Here is a 21,522-nt window from a genome sequence, read left to right as displayed (position 1 = left end):
TTCAGTCTGCTGTGTGTGGCAATATAATAGGCTACCCTCTCTGGGCCTCCACGTCCTCTTAACAAAAGCACCACCAGGCTCCTCAGAAGCTGCTGGAATCCCGTGAGGACTCAAGGGAACCCACTGAATTCCAGAAGTAACACTGTTCAGTTTATTTTGATGTATTATTTTTCATCCTTAGAGGGCCCTGGCAAGTTGTCTGTAATTATTTTTATTGTAGGACTCTATCGTACCTCTTTAAATGAGTCTAGTTCTTAGTAATGGAGTAGGGGCAGAGTAAGTGGAATAAACACAGGTTTCCTTCAAGCCAAGGGTTCCATCCTTGCAAAGATGAGTTTCAAAGCTTACCCTAGAATCCTGAGGCACTTTGGCCAATGGCCATCTCTCGGCAAGGGGATGGGGTCCGCTTTGGGTAGCTACCCACAGATCGCACAGCAAGCATGACCTCTACTCCTGGCCTGAAAGATAGCAAGCTCAGTACACAAGCTGTTCTCCTCGTCTCTCTCTGCCCCTCCTTCGGATCCTCTTCCGCCTGCATCCTGACCTGATAAAGCAATCCCAGGCAACGAACGTGGCAGCAGGGGCTACAGTGTCCAGGTATAGCCCATCTGGGTAATACTCACATTTTAAAAAGGACCTCTGGGGGACAGGCCTTAAAGCAAAGAGGCTGAGCAAAGGGTGGGAACTGATTGACATCCAAGTGTGGGAATTGACTGACAGTGGTAGAGAAATAGGAAGAAGACTTGAGAACAGGTGGGTCTCTAGGCGGCTCTACCTTCCATGTCTGGTCATCGCCTGGTTTGCCTAAGTGTAGAGATCTGACTTGGCCTTGGACTATTTGTGGTCACCTATGGAGAACTAAGGAAAGGCGAAGCCTTGGGCACCCCGCTCTAGCTGGCCATTTAAAAAAATGTCTCTTCACTCAGCACGAGCACTTCCTCTTCACGCGGCTGGGAGGGTCTGGGTGCAATGAGAAAGCAGAGAGCACAGATCCCATTGCCTGGGGATGGGGGCCAAAGCCTAGTCCTACCGTGTCCTAGCTCTGTGGCCTTGGACAGTGGACTCGGTCTCTCAGAGCTTCACTTTCCTCATCTGTAACTTGGGAGTAATAATAGGACCCACGCATAGAATTCAAGGAGCTAAATAAGCAAGGCATTCAGACCAGCACAGGGCCATAGCTATGGTTATTCAGTTTCCAAACGTATTCTCTGACTTCGGAAAGTGCAGAGACACTCATGGGACCAAAGAGGACTGGGGAATGAGGGTTGATTTTTCTACTTCATAAGTCAGGTCAGCTCCCCTCTGTTTATCTCACCTTATTTCCCCTGACATCCCCCCACCCATCAATTCCCGACATTTTCCACTTCAAGCGCATTATATTCCGGGGATAGGGGTGAACAGCTGTGCAGAAAACACAAGCCCATGACTGTTTTTTAACTCCAAAGGCCATGGAGCAGGTTCTAAAGACAAGGGTCAATATTTAAGATGATTGGAATATAATTTACATTGAGGTGACCCAGGAGCAGCTGGAAGACCCGCTGCCCCTCAGATTTCTCTCCAGTGCGTGTCACGGTCCTTCACATTCCCACTGTCAGGCTCACTTCTCTGGGTTCAGGGTATCCACGTGGGCCCTTGTTAAGTCATGGGCAGTGTTCCCATAATGCACTGTGCATCAGAATCCCTGGGGCACTAGTTAATTACAGATGCCCGGGACCTCCTCCCCACAAGACTCTGATTCCTAAGTGTGTGCCGGAATTTGTAAACCATCCCAGGTAGATCATGTGATCGTGCGAGGCTGGGACACCCTATGCTGGTTGAGGTCACTCAAGTCTGGGGTCAGGATCTCCAGGTTTCTCCCTCAGCTTGTGCAGAAGAAACGAGAGAACAGGCCCCAGAAAGTCATCTTGTCTGTCATGAGGATTAAACCTCTTCCTTCCTCCAAGGGACTGTGTGAGGATAAAATCAGATGAGACTCGAAAACGCTTCCGAAACTGTACGGACACATAAGGAACCGTTTTAAGGGAGTATAGGAAATCAGGCTGGGAAAGGGAATGCAGGCCTGGTTAGAGTGTCCCCAATGTCAGGTAGAAGCAGGGGAACTCGATCTAGCAGGTAGAGGAGTGGCTATGACAAAGAGAGTATTCCAGGAAGATTAAGCTCATGGTATCAAACATGGCAGACAGGAGAAGAGAGAGGCTGTCGGCAGGATGCCGTCCTAGGGAGTGATGAGATGACACAGTGGTAGGAAACAAGGAAATAAATCATTTCTACGGTAGAGACTGGTTTGTTGTTTGTCAAACCTGCTTCCGCTTTTCCTGAAAACACAGCTCAATGACACTTGAGCTCTGGACTATGGAAAGAGGCTGGAAGTGACTGGGCTGCTTCCAGGCACGGACCATGCACACTTTCCATGTGGTCCTCCGCCTCTTCTCCATGACGCTCCATCCTTCCCCCTGTGCTGGTCGAATGCAGAGTCCAGCAGAGGAGTTGGCAGCCTTAGGGAGTGGCAGGACCACAGGGCAGATGGAGCCAGAAGAAGGAAGATCGTTCACCAAACCCTCCACTGAGCTATTGTGGGAACAAGGTGATGGGTGCATACGGAGCAATACCATGCCCTACACTTAAACAGTGAAAACTCTCGTTTACAAAAGTTCATGTTTCTGATTTTATTTGACCCTTATAATAATCCCACCAGACAGCTAACACCTCTGACGTACTCCTAAAGTACTCCAAGGAGGAGAGGTCACGTAACCTTCCCCACGTGGCATCCTTCTCTCCCGAAAGCCCTGTGGTCCAGCCCTGCTCAGAACCCTTTATCTCCACAGGAAAAATCTGAGGCATTTGGGATAAAGGACCACAGACATATGGCTCCTTTGGTTTCCAAGGTGAAAAAACAAAGACAGAGTGGATGCTAGATTTTATGATATGACTACAAAACGCCACAGAATCCAAATGTGAAAATGAATAAAAGGCAGGTGAGATTGCCCCTCCCTGCAACCACCCACCTGCTGTGTTTCCTGGGTCTCTGCTCCCTGTCAGCTTTGGGAAACACAGGTGGGCAGTGAGGGGAGAAGAGCCTTGGGCTGAGTCAAGAAGTCTTTATCTGCTGTCATGCCAACCTCCCAAACTGAGTTTTTAAGCAACAGTAACTGGGACGTGGTTTTCACTTCCTCTGCGCTCTAGGTAATGGGTTCGCAGTTGGCGTCCATTCACTACACACCCTCCCCTCCTTCACCTTTTGTGTTATCTCCAGTCTGATACTTGAGTCTTCCCCACTTAGCCTAGAATAATGATAAACTGAAGTGGAAAGCATCACCTTGGGCTCCGTAGAGTCTGGTATAGGGTATAGGGTAACCAGCACCAAACTTCTACACACCACAGCCTGGGGGTCATCCGAGACACAGTGTGATGAACTCCACTTCAGAATACCTCTCCTTGGATACAAAGGGGCCAGGCACGCCACGTTCAGATTATTAAGCACTTGCCTCGCTTTTAAAATATAATTGCCCCACAAGCAGGAGGTAACACATGTGATCTTCTGCATTTTAAATAAAAGCCCAAATCGCTCAGTTTGCCTCACGATCTGACCCAAACTTATATATCTGTCTGCCTTCCCCACATCCCTTCACACGCTTTGCAGTAGAATGCTTAGTTCTTCTAGACGCTTCCTGACACTCCTTGCCTCTACAAGCCATCGTCCATACGATGGTTTCCTCCGTCTGGGACATCATGTTTATTTCCTACCGCTCTGCTTCTTCATCACCTTTGCTAAATCCTGCTGGGCCTCATTCCTCCCTCTCAAATGGACATTTCCTAAAGCACAGTCCTTACCTCTTTACCCCTTCTCCAAGCTCCCTCGTCCGAACCCATGCCTTCAACGGTGGTAGGAAGGAAACACAAGTTCAAATCCACGCCCCTAGCCTGACCTTTACCTCTTTGTTAGCTCTGGTTTTCCAGCACCCCAGTGGCCATCTGCCCTCCACTAGCAGGCCATCACCTCAAACAGAACAGTTCTAAAACCAGAAGATTAGTCTCATTACCAACAACTCCCTTCCTCGCGGCTCTATTTCTATCCTAGATCCGCAGGGTTTCCAGGTTTAAAAGGAACCAGAAAGCTGAAGCTCAATTCGTTCATCTGCACTCCATCCATTCACAACAGCCTGGACAACAGTGGCCAGGCCCACCAATAGCATCACCATTCCAGACCTGGAAACCAGTCTCTCCAGAGGTGAACTGACCATGAACCTGAACTCGGGCCTCCCTCCTGTGTTTGCACAGGCTTCTTCCGAGGCCTGTGCTCGTTCTGTACCCACATCACTCCTCCCCAGCAGGCTCCTCCTTTCAGCCCCAGCTTGGGCTCACGGTGGCCTCCCCGCAGCAAACACTGGAGGAGCCTCCTCCCCGGCCTCTGCTGCAAGGCTCTCCTTCTTCATAATCACCGTGAACACAGTCATAAGAGCAAAGGCAAAAACAGCAGCAGCTCACGTGTCATCTCGCTTCTCTTCCTTAAACCCATATAGCAGGTAACCGGAAATGTGAGACTGTGAATTTATCTGACAAGAGGGGGTCAGACCAGAAAAAAAAGAAAGAAAGAAAGAAAAAAAGAAGCCATGGAGGGCTTCCCTGGTGGCGCAGCGGTTGAGAGTCCGCCTGCCGATGCAGGGGACGCGGGTTCGTGCCCTGGTCCAGAAGATCCCACATGCCGTGGAGCAGCTGGGGCCGTGAGCCATGGCCGCTGAGCCTGTGCGTCCGGAGCCTGTGCTCCACAACAGGAGAGGCCACAACAGTGAGAGGCCCGTGTACCGCAAAAAAAAAAAAAAAAAAAAAAAAGAAAGAAAGAAAGAAAAAAGAGAGGGGGTCAGACCAGATGACTTCTAAGAGGCTTTTCCCAATCAGAAATTCTATGATTTTATGACTGTGGAGCCCATCTTACAGAAGAGGAAGCTTGGCCTTAAAGAAAGCCACACAACCAATATGTAGCAGAGCCAGACCTGGAATCCAGGTTTTCTTACTTTTAATTCATTAATCTTCCCACCACATCGTGCAAAATAGCATAGGAACCATTCTAACGAAGCAGGGACCAAATCAAGCTCCTACCCTGGGTAGAACCCTCTGGTAACTCCCCATTACTTACCAGGGGACAAAAACCACTTACCTGCCATTCAAAACCCCTTCCCACTGCTGTGTTTCTATCTTATTTCCAACTGTGGCCCTCCATATACCACTCCCTTCAGCCAACCTCGTATACCCACTGGGCCCAGCACATCCTCATCTCCATACTGTTTCTGGACCTGACATGCTTGCCCACTCCTAGTAACTCAGTGACTCTCGTCACTCTTCAGAGCACAACTCAGGCCCCACCTCCTCGCAGACTAGACCTGGAGACCTCATTTGAGCCACATGGGTCCTTTCACCGGCTTCCCTCGTTTCATTTCCTACCACTCACGGGGCATGATGTTGACATTTTTACCCCTCAGCTGCAAGTTCATGGGCTGCTGAGACCCCATCTTCTTTGATCTCCCCTCCCTGATTTCAGCTTTCACTGAGCCTGGCACAGAGTAGGTGGCTCCATAAACATGCTTGTTAATTGGTTAATTGATCGATGGATTGTTTTTAATCTCTTAACTCCCTACATTTCTTATCTTACTAATATTTCCTTCATGCCCAGCTTTTTAAATTACTTGTCACACCTATATCGTAAAAAAATTACAAAGGAAGAAAAGCAAGTGTAAAAGAAAGGTCAAAAGCATTCCTGGGCTTCCCTGGTGGCACAGTGGTTGAGAGTCCGCCTGTCGATGCAGGGGACGCGGGTTCGTGCCCCGGTCCAGGAGGATCCCACGTGCCGCAGAGCGGCTGGGCCCGTGAGCCACGGCCGCTGAGCCTGCGCGTCCGGAGCCTGTGCTCCGCAAGGGGAGAGGCCACAACAGTGAGAGGCCCACGTACTGCCAAAAAAAAAAAAAAAAGCATTCCTTTCTTCCCTTTTCTGGTTTATTTAGGGTCAATCTGGGGTGATTCATGCTAATAAGCATATCTGCCTCAGCCTCCTCCATCCCAGGAAATGCACACTTCCAGTGGGGAGTCGACTTTCTCTTGCCCTTTGGATCCTCCACTGGGTAGGTTCAACCCTATTTACCCATGATCTAGGCCAGTGGTTCTCAATCTTTGATGAATCCCAGGATCACCCAGGGGTAGATGCCTGGGACTCAACCCCACCTCCTCAATGTGAATCTCTGGGGACAGGGCTGGGCAAGTCCACATGAAAAAGCTTTGCGGTGACTTTTTTCATTCCCCAAAGGTTGTGCGCCAGTGGCCTAGCCATTGTTCACCATAAGCGCTGCAATAAACATAACTCAAAGAAACTTCCCGTGCTAACAGAGCTAGAGGGGACTTTGTTTTAGAGGTTAAAAACTCCATTTCTTTTTACCAGAAAGAATTCACTTTAGTTCTGACAGCAGATTATCTATCTTATTTATCCTTAAAGCACTTCACATCTCAGAACTAAGATACTCCTTGAATAAATATATGAGTGTGCAAAGTAGATTCTCACTCAGGGAGCTGGCAGAGACACTTCCTTGGTAGTTGGAGCTGACCCCTCACAAGCAGCGTCAGATCTAAGATGCCCCGGGGTGGAGACACACCTTCAGGAAGCCCATGCTTTAAACACTTCGCCTCTTCACTATTTCTGGTCTTCCAGCTTCGATGAAAAAGACAACTGAGAATGTCTCCCGGGTAACAGTTTTTAAAGGTACCAGATATTGAGAGTCTATTATGTTTTTCCTATAGTCCAGATAGATAATACATGTAAATGTGTGTGTGTGTTTTCTAGGAGAGTAACCATAGCTAGGCAGAGCCTGAAGTTTGCAAGCAAGTGAGAAAATCTACCAGGGGTCCTCTTGGAACTAAAGGACCTGGACTCCAGAGCCTTCTCCTTATTGAAGGGTCAAAGTTGTAGCACCTACAGATGAGCCTGGGAGGCCCCACCTGGCATCCAGTGACAAGAAGGGGATAAAACCCCGGAAGTATCATCCCCATGGAGCTGAAAGGGGAGGGGCACCCCCAGTGGTTTGATGCATCCTGGTCCAGCCCCTCGAGCTATGTGGGAGCAACTACAGGAGGAATCAACATCCCTTGAGTTGGAAGAACCCACCCATTGGTCAGAGATCTGCACTCTCCCTGTGGTTACATTACTTCAGACAGTGGCCTGTGGGGGACTCCAGCTCCTGAAGCAGCAGCCCTGTGGGAGGCGATCAGATCCAGAGACAGCTGCCCTGTGCTCGGGCTCCCAGCGGCCTTTGTCCCGGCTCCAGCAACGAGGCAGCAGAACATAGGGCTGAGTGTCTGAGTTCTGGGACACATCAAGGAAGGGACAAGCAAAGGCTTGGCTTCTCACTTTTGAGGCTATACTGGGCCTGCAGAGGAGGCTTTACTTAGACCCCAGATTCATACACAGCTCATTCAGTGCTCACACCCACCCCAGGAAATAGGTATTGCCATTATCAGTACTGCACTGGTAAGAAAACTGTGGCCCAGAGAGGTCAAGCAGCCTGTCCTAGCTCACACAGCAGATGACCCTCAGTCTGACACCGAAAACTGCACTTTCTACTACACCTCCTGTCACCACTCACACGGGCCCAGCATCTGGAATCTCAAAAGGAACCAAGAATGGAAAGCTTTTGACCTGACCGTCTAAATTGATGGGCTCTTTGCCCTAGGTGGAGAGAGCCACCAAACACCCAGAGAAACAGTACAAGTCGGCAGGGAGGCAGGACCTGACACCACTGGCTTGTGGGCTTTAGCATCTTGAGACCCTCAGTCCTCACTCCCACCCCCTGCCAGGGAACCTGGGACGTGCATGAGTCACCCTTGGACACTAGCACTCCCATGGGTGTGTTACCAGGTAAGGATGCACTCGCTGACACAGCAGGGCAGATGAACTGGTATATTGGATTATTGACCGAAGATCAAAACCAGGAGATAGTGGGAAAGAAACACAGTGGCATAATGTGATCAAAGGAGCTTCAAACCCTGATAAACCCATGCTTGGGCAGGCGACCAGGCAGCCAGTGGGCAGCGGGGGTCTGAGAGGCAGCACAACAAGATTTGATCCTGTCTGTTCTGGAAGTCAGATGACCACACCACGGGTCACCACGTCTTGACTGGGGCTCTGCACCACTGTCAGAGCCTTCCGGATCACTCAGTAAATGAAAAGACTAGTCATTTCCATCAGACAAACAGCAGGACTCCGCTCTGTTCCCCCCAGGCTGAATTGATGATCATTTACTAGACCGACCCCATGCACGGATTGTTCTGGAGTCCTGCAGATAGGGCTTTACAGTCCGTCAGCATCTGTTCACGGAGCACCGGTTGGCTGCAAGCTCTCTATCAACAATGCTCCTGATCGGGATGATCACGATGCCCAGAGGCTGTTAGAAGTTCTAGACGTTCATCTGCACTAACAAGGCCGCCTAGTTCAGCTGTGGCAAAGCTGACTGCCTCGGGACCCGCCTCTGATGAGGACTCAGTGGCTCTCCACCAGAGCTGCATGCCGCAGTCACCTGGGGGTGTGGTAAAAAATACCACTTCTGGGTCCCACCCACAGAAACTCTGCTGTAATTGACCTGGGGAGCAGCCTGGCATCAGGAGTTTTAAAATCTCCCCCAAATGATTTGAATATGTAGCCAAAGTTGAGAACCACTGGTTTCTGTTGAAACTCACACCCTTGGCCCCAAGAGACACTTGCTGCCAACTGGTGCACCATCATCACTTCGCTTTGGTGGCTTTCTACCTCCGGGGTCTAGGGGTGGCACCGGGGGTGAGGGAGTCGACACAGATGGAGATCTAACTACGCAGCACATCCTGTATTTGTCTTCCCAAATCACTTTCTGTTTTGCTTTTATTTCCGTGCTCTTTTTTCTTTCAATAAACCACACTCACTGCCACTATCAACTCTAACCTGTTGTCCTCCCTTTGTGATCAAAGTCCCAGCTGCGTATGATCTCACTTATTCTCAAAATAGCCCTGCGAGTGAGGAATCAGCCAGGCCATTGTTCTCTAAGGCAAATCAGGGACCTGCAGATCAAGAAAGGTTCTATCTGCCATGGAGCTCATATCCTTATCGAAGTCAATGTGTTCATGGCAATTTCCAATTTACAAAATGCTTTCCTCTACTTGTTCCTGTGGCATCCTCACAGCCAGTCTGTGGGGGAGGTATTTTCATAACCAGGGTGGCCACACGTCCTGCACAACATCGGTGACACCTGTTCCTAACCATTGGTAGCACCTCCTTTCTCTCTCAGAAGTGTCTTGGTTTGGACAGTTCAAGATACGGGCACCTTATTTGTAACCACCCTCTTGTTTTAAGAGGGGTGTATTGGGACTCATACACTTGTTCATACACTCTGAACTTGTTCAGCGTCACTCGACAAATGAGAGGCAGAGACAAGATCTGAACCCAGGTCTCTGTCTCCTCTTCCCCATCCACATTAGTTGGGAAATGAGAATCAGAGCTGACCTCCTCAAACCTCTGTGATCTCTTAAACATCCCCATTAGAAAGTTCCCTGGACGGGAGAGACTTGGGAGTACAGAGCAGGGCTGGGCAGGAGCTTTGACAGCGTTTTGTGACCACATTAGAATGGACTAGTAAGTTGCCAGGAAGTGTCCTCTTGGAAACACTTGAAAGCCTGACTTGGCAAAAGAAGGTGCAAGACCTGACATATGGGTGTTTGGAAAAGAGTAAGAAATTTAGAGTCTAAACTGCTAGCTGAGGACTGGGTCTGAACGCTCTTTACTGCCATCTACTTCTGGGCATTTCTCATATGCTCCCTGAGCACCTGAGTTCTTCAACCATAAAACGGGACAAATCATCGTCCTTAGTTCCTGAGGTTGTTACAGGGAGAGCAAACGGCCGCTTGCCAAGGGCTCTGACAGCATCACGTCTCAAGAGGTCCCTGGGAGCCACATTTACTTGTTGACATCACTTTTCCTGAGTGAACCAAGGCTCACGAACAAGGATGCTGGGAATCTGATGAGATAAGGTATTTGAATGCGCTCCTTAAGTCCTAAAACGCTGCCATTTAGTATTATTATTAGCAGCGGCAGTAGTAACAGATGATTATCCATTGATGTGGCACAGAATCGTATGTCCTTGAAACTCTCTGGATTACGGAGGTTTTGAATGACACACCCAGGGGACAGGCCAGGTTCGGGGGGGAGGGTGTCCCCTTCTGTTGAAGATGACCACATCACAACTCTTAACTGGGTGAGGCAAGCCTGCCTGGGAGGCTTCCTAGAAGCCAACCCGCTGGGCCTGCAGAGATTACCTCGGATACCTGAGCCCTTCAACAAGAAGGACTTTCTCGGGCTTCCTTGGTGGCGCAGTGGTTGAGAATCTGCCTGCTAATGCAGGGGACACGGGTTCGAGCCCTGGTCTGGGAGGATCCCACATGCCGCGGAGCAACTAGGCCCGTGAGCCACAACTACTGAGCCTACGCGTCTGGAGCCCGTGCTCCACAACAAGAGAGGCCGCCATAGTGAGAGGCCCGCGCACCGCGACGAAGGGTGGCCCCCGCTTGCCGCAACTAGAGAAAGCCCTCGCACAGAAACGAAGACCCAACACAGCCAAAAATAAATTAATTAATAAACTCCTACCCCCAACATCTTCTTTAAAAAAAAAAAAGAAGAAGGACCTTCTTCTGATGGGAATCATACAGCTAAGAGACACGGCAAACTATGGAAATGCCTGATTCTATAAATCAGGACATTGCTTCTCTAACACGAAACCGTTCAAAGCCTGGGCAGTGTCTTTATTTTCACAATTTTTTTCAGCCTTTACTTGTCCCTGTAAATGATAACCACTGACCAGAAGCTCAAAAGGGGGGTGGGGGAATCAAAAGAGCTTTCCTATCTGATTTTTTTGTTCCCTCATCAATCTGGTTTCTGCGCTGACCAAGAAGGCCTGCCTGGCTCTCATGGGTTCCTTTCCTTTAGGGAAAAAAAAGCAAATGACAACACGGGTACTTTAGAATTCTTGCGGGCACTGGGGGCTGCGAAGTGAGCTTTCTATACAAATGGAGAAACCCTCCAAGCTGCCAACCTGAAATTCAGAAGGTGCAGGTAGAATGGTCCTCTCACCTAGGAGCGGGGCAAAGGGCTCCTTTGGCTCTAAAAGAGTCAATTTGTGTTTCAAATATCTTTCAGGAACTTGACACCGTGAAACTACCTGCTCCCAAGGAATCTGAGAAAGTCCTAGAATAGCCTTCCTCAAGAAGAACAGCAAGGCTCCTTGCTCTGTAAAAGCTCTCCGTATTCACTCCCTAGACCGCAGGCTTGGACGCTGGGGGTCAGGGCAGACCTGCGGGGCCCTGGGTCCAACACTGCCCAGCCTGGGAGGACATGACCTCTTTCATTACCTGGTCTGCCAGAGAGCCTAGAAATCCTCCCAGAGGGGTCCCAGAAACCAAATGAGGGAGACAGAAGCCTCATTTGGGGGGAGAGAAACAGGCTGAGGAAAGTAAGTCTCACTAAAAAACAAATGTAATATCTATGGATAATTTTGAAAAGTAACTCTCCAAAATGAAAAAATGCAGCCGAAAAAATTTAACAAAGCTTCGTGGTAGGCTGGACCGACTGAGACAGAGCAATTTCCAAGTGTAAGTCACAGCTGCTTTACTATTATTTAGGTGACAAAAGGTACCAAAAACCAAAAGGTCATATAGATCTTATACTTTCTGTGAAACTCTATTTGTTTAATTAGTTTGTATTAGATAAGGATCCTTTGGCCAAAACAAATTTAAAAGACGTGTATATTCCCCATCCCTGGGGAATATATATGCCTTTTAAATTCAGCCAGGAGGCCCCTGACAGGCACCAAGCTCTCTTCCCTTCTCAGTTACCTGTATATGTCTAGGGAAACTGCATTCTGAGGGATTTGCCCTTTTGTGAAAGGTCTCTGCGCTCAGGCAGCCAGCCGACGCCCCCTCCCCCAAGTTCTGGCGACTCTGCACCGCCCCGGAGGCAACTTCCCTGCGCCTCAGGTTTCCCCGCTTCTGCTGCACGAAGACCTATCAAATGTTTCTTTCTTATTACGCTCGAGGACCGGGAGACGCTGCCTCGGCCTCCATCCTTCCCCCTCCAGGTTGCAAAGGAAGTGCAGCAGGTTTGGATGTTAGCCCGTCTCTGCCCAGGGAGCAAGGCAACTTAATTTAAGTTTTTCCCCTGTGCCCCTTCCTCCCAGTCTGCCCCAGGTTACCCTTAGCCTTTCCTGCTACAACCCCGCGGAAGCATAATTATGACAATTACAATAATATGGGCGAGTGGAGTGTTTGGTTTCTGCTTTGCCGGTCACAGAGCAAGAAAACGTCTTTGTTTCCTTTTGCTTTTCTTTTAATAGCACTGAGTAAAACAGAAAAGGGGGATTTTAAGAAATGTTATTTTTGCTTTGCCAAAGGTCATATTATTAGCAATGCTTTCTTTTCTCCCTCTTCCTTCCCCTCGCCCCGCAACTTTAGAAGAAAGCTTCAGGGGTCCAGCCAGGTTCCTGCCATCTCCCTGCACCTGGAGATGCCCTTCAGGGCAGGCCAAAATCGCGCCGGGGTAGGGTGACGGCTGGTCTTGCGGCGGGTTTGACAAACTGCCTAGCAGACTCTCCGAGAAGACAGCCACCTGCCAGACTGCACCTGACTCCATCCCTCCCGGGAGCCCCGAAGCAACAGAAAGGCCACCCAAGGGACCGTCAGGGCTGGGCTGCGCTCCCTGGGGAAGGTCCGCGTCCCAGAGCGCTCAGCGCCTGGGCACGTGAGCCGCGAGCCTGGCTGGAGGCGCGGCAGGTGCTGCGGCGCCGGGACGCCGACCTACCTTCACGAAAAGTTCGATCTCGGGGTCCCTGTCGTCCCCGTTAGCCGTCGCCGCGTCCGTCATGCCGTCGGCGCCCGGGGCCAGCGTCCCGGGTCGGGGAGGCGCCACCTCTGCGGCGCCCGGGCCAGCGCTCCAGCTCCTGCCGCTGCTGCTGCCCGGCTGGGCCCCCTGCGGAGGGAGTTTATTTCCTTTAATCTATTTCTCCAGCCGGTGACAGCGGTGCCTGAGAGATCGGTGTCCCGGGCGATCGCACGGAAAGGAGAGAAGCCAGCAGGGGACAGGGGGCGGCGAGGGAGAAAGGTGGGCTCAGGGATGGCCGGCAGGTCCTGAGAGCAACAAGTGCCGCGCGCTGAGAGGTGTCACCGGATCCGCGCCCGGCAGCGATCCCGCGGTCGCCGCCCGCGCCCAAAATAGCCGGCGCCGCGGGGCGGGGTCAGCCCCGGCGGGCGGGAGGGGCTCCCCGCGAGCGCGGCCCCCGCCCCGCACCCCAGGCCCTGCGGGGCGCGTGCAGACCGGCCGGGCGGCACCGCCACTGGGGTAGGAGGATGCCCTGAGAAAGGTAAAGGGGGATGGGAGTGGGGGGATGGAGAGGATGAGAGAAGAGAAGAGAACAGAACAGAAGAGAAGAGAGAGAAAGGGAAGATGGCTTTAAGCTTTACGTTCATTAACGAAGCATCAGTTCCTCCAAGTTACTCTCCTAGCAGCGTTACCCACGAGGAAAGCCCCTTCTTGCCTTAGGGATGCTCAGAGTGGGGAGAGGCTGCGGGTAGCGCGGAAGAGAACGGAAGGACCCTGAAAACCATGCATTCGCCATCCTCGTGCTGGATCAATAGAGTAGGGCTGGAGGCAGGGGGAGGCAGGGATGGGCAGGGGGTGATGTGTAACCTTCTGGGCTGTTTTTCTTCCTCTTCCTTTCATTTTGTCTTTTGCATTCCCTTCTTTTTTCTTTCTTTTCTATTCTTATTTTACTTATTTTCTCTCTTTTTTGTTTTTTTGTTTGTTTGTTTTAGTGAAGGATAATACACGCATGGGGCAAAAAATGCATATATTGTAAGTGGACAGTTAAATAAGTTTTCACAAGCTGAACCCATCCATGAAACCAGCACCAGAGGAAGAGGTAAAATGTTAGCTACCCGCCCAGAAGCTCATTCTGATCTCTCCTGTCTAGCTCTCCTCCCTCTCCAAGGCTCTCACCCACCTGGGGTGAGACTTGTAACAGCACAGGGTAGTTTTGCCTGGAATCTTATAATAAACGTAGTATATTCTCCTCCGTGTCTGGCTTCCTTTGCTCACCAGCACGTTGGTGAGATTCATCCATTCTGCTGTGTGTAGTTGGAAAACACCCATTTTTATTGCCGTAATTTATTTATCGATTCTTCTGTTGATGGACATCTGCATAGTTTCCAGTTAATGACTACCATGGGGCTGCTATGAACATTCTATAAAAATCCTTTCACGATACGTGGACACTTTTCTGTTGCCTATATACTCAGGAATGGAATTGCTTGGTTCTAGACTATTAGAATGTTCTTGAATAAACATTGCTATGGGGCTTCCCTGGTGGCGCAGTGGTTGAGAGTCTGCCTGCCGATACAGGGGACGCGGGTTCGTGCCCTAGTCCGGGAAGATCCCACATGCCGCGGAGCGGCTGCGCCTGTGAGCCGTGGCCGCTGGGCCTGCGCGCCGTGGCCGCTGGGCCTGCGCGTCCGGAGCCTGTGCTCTGCAACGGGAGAGGCCACAACAGTGAGAGGCCCGCGTACCGCAAAGAAAAAAAAAAAAATTTGCCAGACAGTTTTCCAAAGTGGCTGTACCAGTTTACATTCCCAAACTCCATTTTTTTTAAAAAAGGTGCTAAGTCTTTCGCATCTGGAATCTGGTCAACTTCTATTTGTGTTCTTTGACTTCTCTTTAGCTGCTCTTGTCTGTGCTCTTTCTTGCCTTACTTACAAATATATATTTGTTCCACAGCTTTCTAAGAAAAAAAAGTAATCACTTAATAAAAATAAGTAACAGTACTTATTAGGTACCAGGCAAAAAAATGCTAAGCACTCTCCATGTCTTAACTTATTTAATCTTTACAGATAGTGTTAGTATCCCAATTTTACAAGTGGGGAAAGTGAGGCATAGAGTTATTTAAGTAACTTGCCCCTAGTCATGCAGCTAGGAAATGGTGGAATCAGGATTTGAATTCAGACAGACTAAACCCATGCTTTTAACGACTCTATTAACTGCCTCTCTCAAACTTCAGGCACACTGGGTAAGGCACTTTGGGGAAACAAAGGCACTGCCCTGGTCTTAATGTAGATTAAAATCTATTTCAGGAGAATAGTCCCGTGAGAGGAAGACTAGGGCTGCCACACATGACACGTGGAGGGGCTGCATAAGTCAGCACCTAGAGAGATTATTCACCACAGTTGGAGTGCAGAAAGAAAGACCTCCTAGAGCAGAAGGCACTACAGCTGAACCTTCCTGAATAGTCAGGCATCTGATAGGCAGAGAAAATGGCAAGGTATCCTGACCGCCCTTTATGGCAGGCTGTTTCCCCATAAACTCCAAGGGCAAATGTCTCCTATTCACTGAAGAAAGCAGTCACCAAGCCTAACTTGCAACCCTCATGGTACACTATAGCTTCATCAAGGTGAGGCTTAATTGCTCTCCTCCTCTTTGGTTTCTGGCTTACATCACCAAAGCCTTTAGAGAAGCAGTCACCTTCATAGCTGTACATTCCAAACCAATGACCTCATACTCCGGGAAGGACAAGGTTACAGAGGGAGACTGCTACGTTCACTGCATGCCGCACAGACTCATCACTTTCCTGCTCTGGACAGTGGACAATATTCACAATAGCAATGTGAAAGAGGTAAATAAAATTATATGCCAAAGTGCCTTTGAGGGGTTTTTTTTCTTTTTTGAATGAAAGATGCTTTACACATGTGATTATTTTCTTGGCTATGAGCTAAACAATGTGTGGTATGGCCTCTACTTTCCCTAATCCCAAACCTAGCAGAGTTAGCTTTTACGTCATCTTCTCCAAAGATCTACCACTTACTGAAAAAAGGAACAGTTCCCTTTTAATTTCTAGATAATACCTCCCATTTGGACATCTCTGTAGATAACTGATAGTTTTGATCTTATAAACTTTCATTTTGCAAAAAAAAAATTTCTTCTTTAGTTATAAAATATTTCTATGCATATTTCTAGTTTTTATTTCCACATTCTGTTTTAGTTCATGATAAAAAAGACCTTATTTTGTACCCTTTCATGTCAAAGCATAATTGGTTAAGCAATTCTAGCTTTCTTCAGAGAAAAACACTTCCCTGATCATATAGATGGTACTTCTAATAATCATAGTTTCACAAACTTGTTGCAAGTTTTGGATAAATGCTTATTAGGAAAGCACTTCAAAAACATATACAGTGCTCACTTTAGCAGCACATATACTAAAATTAGAACAATACAGCAAAGATTAGAATGGCCCCAACGAAAGGATGACATGCGCATCTGTGCAACACCCATATTTTTGTATGATCGTTGAAATAAGAAATTATAACATATGTGATTGGATTTTCAATATATTCAGATTTAATGATATGACATAAAGGGTGAAGGCAAAGGAATTTATATAGCTGTCATGTTTCTATACTTTACTTGAAGTGGTGACCTATGAACTCTAAGCAGATTGAGAAAAGTTAGGTATGTACATGGTAACCACTCCTAAACAACAGCTATAAAAGTTACACAAAGAGATATAGTTAAAAAAAACCAATAGGTAAATTAAAATGTAATGACAAGAAATATTCAAATAATCTAAAAGGGGGAAAAAGAGAGCAAACAGAAAACTAATAAACGGCACATTACAGAATCTCACTTCAAACATGATGATATAGATAAAGTAAAAAGATGAGGAAAAATGCCATGCAAACGCTAATCAAAAGAAAGTTAGGCACCATATTAACACCAAACAAAACAGACTCCAGAAAAAGGAAATCATCATGAATAAAGAGACGGGTATTACATAATGTTAAAAGAGCCAACTCATCAAGAAGCTATAACCACCCCAAATGTGTATGTACCTAATAACAGAGCTACAAGATACATGAAGCAAAAGCGATAGAACTGAAAGAAGAAAAAGACAAATGTGCAATTACATTTGGAGACTGCAGTACTCCTTTGTTAGAAATTGATAGCACAAGAAGACAAAAACATCAGCAAGAGTATAGAAGACATAAGTAATACTATCAAACAATTTGATCTAATAAACATTTATACAATATCCCACCCAAACAACAGAATACACACTATTTGCAAGTACACACAGAACATTCACCCAAATAGACAAAAATAGACCATATTCTGGGTTACACAATAAACCTTATTATTTTTAAAAGAATGAAATCATACAACATATGTTCTCTGACTATAACAGAATCAATTAGACCAATAATAAAGATATATGGAAAACCCCTAAATGTCTGGCAATTAAGCAATACAGTTTAAGAAATTCACTTGTTAACAAAGAGGCCTCAAGGATAATTGGAAAATATTTTGAACTAAATACAAATGAACAGAGAACACACCGAGATGCAGCTAATGCAGCCCCTAGGGAGAAATGTATGTGTAAAGTGTTCCTTTGAGAGAAGAATAACGGTCTCAAATCAATAACCTAAGCTTCCACCTTAAAAAAATTAGAAAAAGAAGAGCCGCTAAACACAAAGCAAGAAGAAGGAGTAAAATAATAAATATAAGCACAGAAATTAATGAAATTGAAAAAAGATAAAACAATGGAGGAAATCAATGAAACCAGAAACTGGTTCTTGTAAAACATCAATAAAATTAATAAACTTCTTGCTATATTTACAAGAGAAAAAGAATATATCATCATGAAACAAAGATGATCCTTATAAAGAAAATTTCCAAAAATGTTCACGTTACACAGTACCAGAGTATATCACTTAGTTATAGGCTCTGACTTTTATGTACCTAATGGTATTTAGTTGAATCCGCTCATTCTGCCCAAGGTAGCGATTTATATAGGAATCAGGTTGTTCAACCCTTACATTCTCTGCAGAGGATCTCTTGGACAAGCTCAAGGGCTTCAGGTTCAAGCTGAGGAGACTGGCAGATTTTGATGACAGCTGCAGAAGCACCAGTCATATTGTGTCCCTGAGGAGGACGGGGTGGGTTGCTAATTCTATTCCTTCATAAACTAATGTGCTCTTGGGCGTGCTCAACATCGCCAGTGATCTCTGTCCTAGCAGCAACCTGCCTACTTGTGCTCAGCAAAGGGAGAGGCCAGGGAGTAGGCTGGACTGAAGCCAGGGGTCCTTGTCAACAACTGTCACTCATCCCACTGATTCACTCATTACTCCACTAGAGTTTTGGGGGTGCCGTGCTCTTTCTAGAACCTCTGAGAACATGCAGTGTGCATATCACTTCCTGACAATGAGCAGATTTAGGTCCTGCATTATTTCTTCATGGAATTCCTTCAAGGATTGAGTCATGTCTTTCTCACAAGAGTGAAAGCTCCTTGAGGAGAGGAATCCAGTTTTATGTCTCTTTTGCACACCCCACAGAATGTAATGGCCCCCGGCTATAAACTTGCAAACAAACTGATAATATTCCCAGTACAGTGTACATGCTCATTAAATAATGGTTGATGGAATCAGTGAATAGATAACTGCCACCTATTTTATTCACAGCCTCTTTTTCCTCTTGGACTTCTGTACTCATATCTCTCAAAGGCTGATATTAGTGAAATGGACATTACAGTGTGAAGTCTTTATAAGTATTCTAGCTTTGAACTGAAACACAGGAAAGGGTTCTGTAACAGAAATAATAGTTAACATTTACTAAGAGGCCACCATGTGTGGGAACTCTGAATCTCTTATTAGCTTGCTTCATCTTCATAATAACCCAAGGCAGGTGCTATTAGTCTCATTTTGCAAATGAGGAAGCTAAGACTTAAAGAGGTTAAGTAACTTGCCCAAGGTCACATAGATAATTATAAACAACACAGCTGGTATTCTGACCCAAGTCTCTCCATCATTAAAGCCTATTTTCATAACCACCAGGATTTACTGTGTATGTGAAGTAGGATGTGGCTGGACGAGGTTGAGATGCTGATAGAGACTTAGAAATTGCTTATTGAATTGGTAGGGTCAGTGAATGGCTGGTCTTAGATAAGGAGTGACTGGATTTGGGGACTCTGGAATCCTAAGAGACAGCCAGAGATAAGCTGAAAAAAGAAATCGGGACCAAGAAGTAGCACATCAAAAATAAAAAATACCCAGCCCCGCGCTTCCCTGGTGGCGCAGTGGTTGAGAGTCCGACTGCCAATGCAGGGGACATGGGTCCGTGCCCCGGTCCGGGAAGATCCCACATGCCGCGGAGCGGCTGGGCCCGTGAGCCATGGCCGCTGAGCCTGCGCGTCCGGAGCCTGTGCTCCGCACCTGGGGAGGGCACAACAGTGAGAGGCCCGCGTACCGCCCCCCCCAAAAAAATACCCAGCCCCTAGGGAAAGGAAAACCACAGGAGACAAAAGGCAAGAGGAAAGTGATCTCAGGTCATGTTCTGTTGCATCACCATGCATTTCTGACAGAGTTTACCACTCTGGTGACTGTCCTCACTTAATGGCAAAGCTCATACTTCAGTCACAGCAAGATCACATAAAAACACAACTATTACACAAATGCACTTAAAAAACCTTGGTCCAAGGTAAATACATATAACAAAATTCCAAAACAACTGTTGACCCATATTACTCTTACCCACACATCTGATTTTATTTTGGCCAACAGGTTCATTTTGCCAATTGACCAGAGACAGCCTTTAATAACTCAAAAAAGGGTGTGCTGTTAAAGAGAGTGAGGGTTGGAGAAGAAGCAAGGTGAGGCACATTGGGGATGGAAAGTCAGCATCTATACAAGTGGGAGCAGAATATAGAATGTTTTGAGGGAAGTGGGCAAATGTCCATTACCAAACAGATTACAGTTCCGAAAGGAAAAGTTAGGTGTTGTTATAATGATTGACAACTAGAATCCATTCTTTTTGTTAAAAGGGCCCCTAATTTTCCTTAAGATTCTACACCTCCTCCATTCACAGCCTGTTAGCTTCAAGTGGAGTTTCAGGGGAGGGTAGGTGACTCGTGTTGGCCAATGGGAGCCTCTGAATCCCTCTGAGCACAGTGATTGGTTCAAAATGGACACACGATCAACTTGGATCCAATGAGATCCAATTCTGGGACTTCTGTCAGAAAAGAGACAAGTTTTCCTTCTGCTGGACTTACGGAGAAACTAGGATATGACCCTGGAGTTGCTTGCACTATCTTGCCACTACTAAGATGGAGTCTCACTGAGAGTAAAGCCAACAGAGAGAAAACAAGGGCCAAGAGATGGACAGAGGAGGACCATGTTCTGTGAGGGACTGGACCTCTTTGTGCCTAGAATTTCCTGTCCTGATGGTCAGTAAAATCTCTTTTTGGCTCAGACCATCTTCAGTTGGGTTTTCTGATGTTTGCAACTAGCTATTTATATCCACAGCAGTTAGAACCTGCATAGACTAAAGAGGGCCATGGGCAAGAGATGGTCCATATGACAGAAATAAGATCTCAGCAACAGCATGATGCACTTTAAAAAAGAGGCCACATCCTAAGATGAATAAAAAGTATGATTTTTAAAGGTCTAGTCCTCATAAAAACACTATGTAGTCTTCTCAGGCTCATAAGCTAAGATCTAAGATGAAAATAAAAATATGTTCAGAAATTGACAAAGCTACGAGAAAAGTCCTATGTGTAGATTGAAGGTGATCATAGATAGCTACACAATAAAATGACAAAATCATAAAACAATGTCTCCAGGAACTGATTTTTTTTGAATGTCTTACAATACAGTGAAAAGAGCACCGGGCTTAGATCCTGAAGTTCCCAATTGAAGACTTGGCTCCTGCCATTTTCTAGGCTTGTAACCTGGTCATCCAACCCCTCTAGGTCTCAGTTTCTTTATCTGTAAAATGGGGATAACTGTACCTTGCCTCAAGTTTATGTAAAGTTTAAATAATTCTATTTATGAATATCCACAATGCAGCCAACATACTGACTGACCCATAAACAAAGGACAAAAGAGCTCTTTTCCCCCAAATGTATATAAGGCAGCATTGCATTTCACAGGCAGCTTCTCACTTAATCCCTCACTTCAACCCCACACACAAGGTAGCTACTATCATTACTCTATTTCGCAGATGAGGAAACTGATACACACAAATTAGTCAGTAAGCATAACTAACCACAGAGCTCTAGAGCTGGGGTTTGAATCGGGTCTGTTTGACTCCCTAGTGTCTACTTTTAATGACCTCAATAAATAAGCACTATTTAATATTATTTTATTATTATTTTTAAATGCATAGAAAAGTGAGAGAAAGAGAGACAGAGAAAAGAAGTAAACACCCGGTTTGGAAGTGAAAGCTGAAGATCAGCTACTGGAACATTCAAAAAGCAATGCTCCCAGGTGAAGAGTGGAATTTGTACCCTGTAATTACCCTGACCACGCTTGATGGCCTTCATCCTTTATCTTTATCTGACTGTCTGCCTGCCATCGTGTCAGCTCTTCAAGCTACATAAGAAATTATTTCCTGACAGGCATAGTATATTATTTAGAAAATTACAAGTTCCTTCT

The 21,522-nt window shown here is 46.9% G+C and overlaps 1 protein-coding gene and 1 non-coding gene across 2 annotated transcripts in view; one reads left to right on the top strand and one right to left on the bottom strand.

Annotated features, from left to right (window-relative positions):
• Positions 1 to 13,207, bottom strand: part of LOC132431954 (chloride intracellular channel protein 5) — a 104,991-nt gene extending 91,784 nt beyond the window's left edge. The window contains exon 1 of the mRNA XM_060021721.1: positions 12,854 to 13,207. Coding sequence (XP_059877704.1) covers positions 12,854 to 12,916 — 63 coding nt within the window. The 5' untranslated portion in view covers positions 12,917 to 13,207. The remainder of the gene's footprint in view (positions 1 to 12,853) is intronic.
• A 3,062-nt stretch (positions 13,208 to 16,269) lies between these two features.
• LOC132432976 (U6 spliceosomal RNA) lies at positions 16,270 to 16,375 on the top strand. The gene has a single exon (XR_009521030.1). It is a non-coding gene; the product is annotated as a U6 spliceosomal RNA (small nuclear RNA).
• Positions 16,376 to 21,522: the final 5,147 nt, after the last annotated feature.

This window comes from Delphinus delphis, chromosome 10 (assembly GCF_949987515.2).
Source record: "Delphinus delphis chromosome 10, mDelDel1.2, whole genome shotgun sequence".
Lineage (NCBI taxonomy): Eukaryota > Metazoa > Chordata > Mammalia > Artiodactyla > Delphinidae > Delphinus > Delphinus delphis.
Note: the sequence above shows the minus strand (reverse complement) of the source record. Positions and strands in the feature narration are given on the sequence as shown.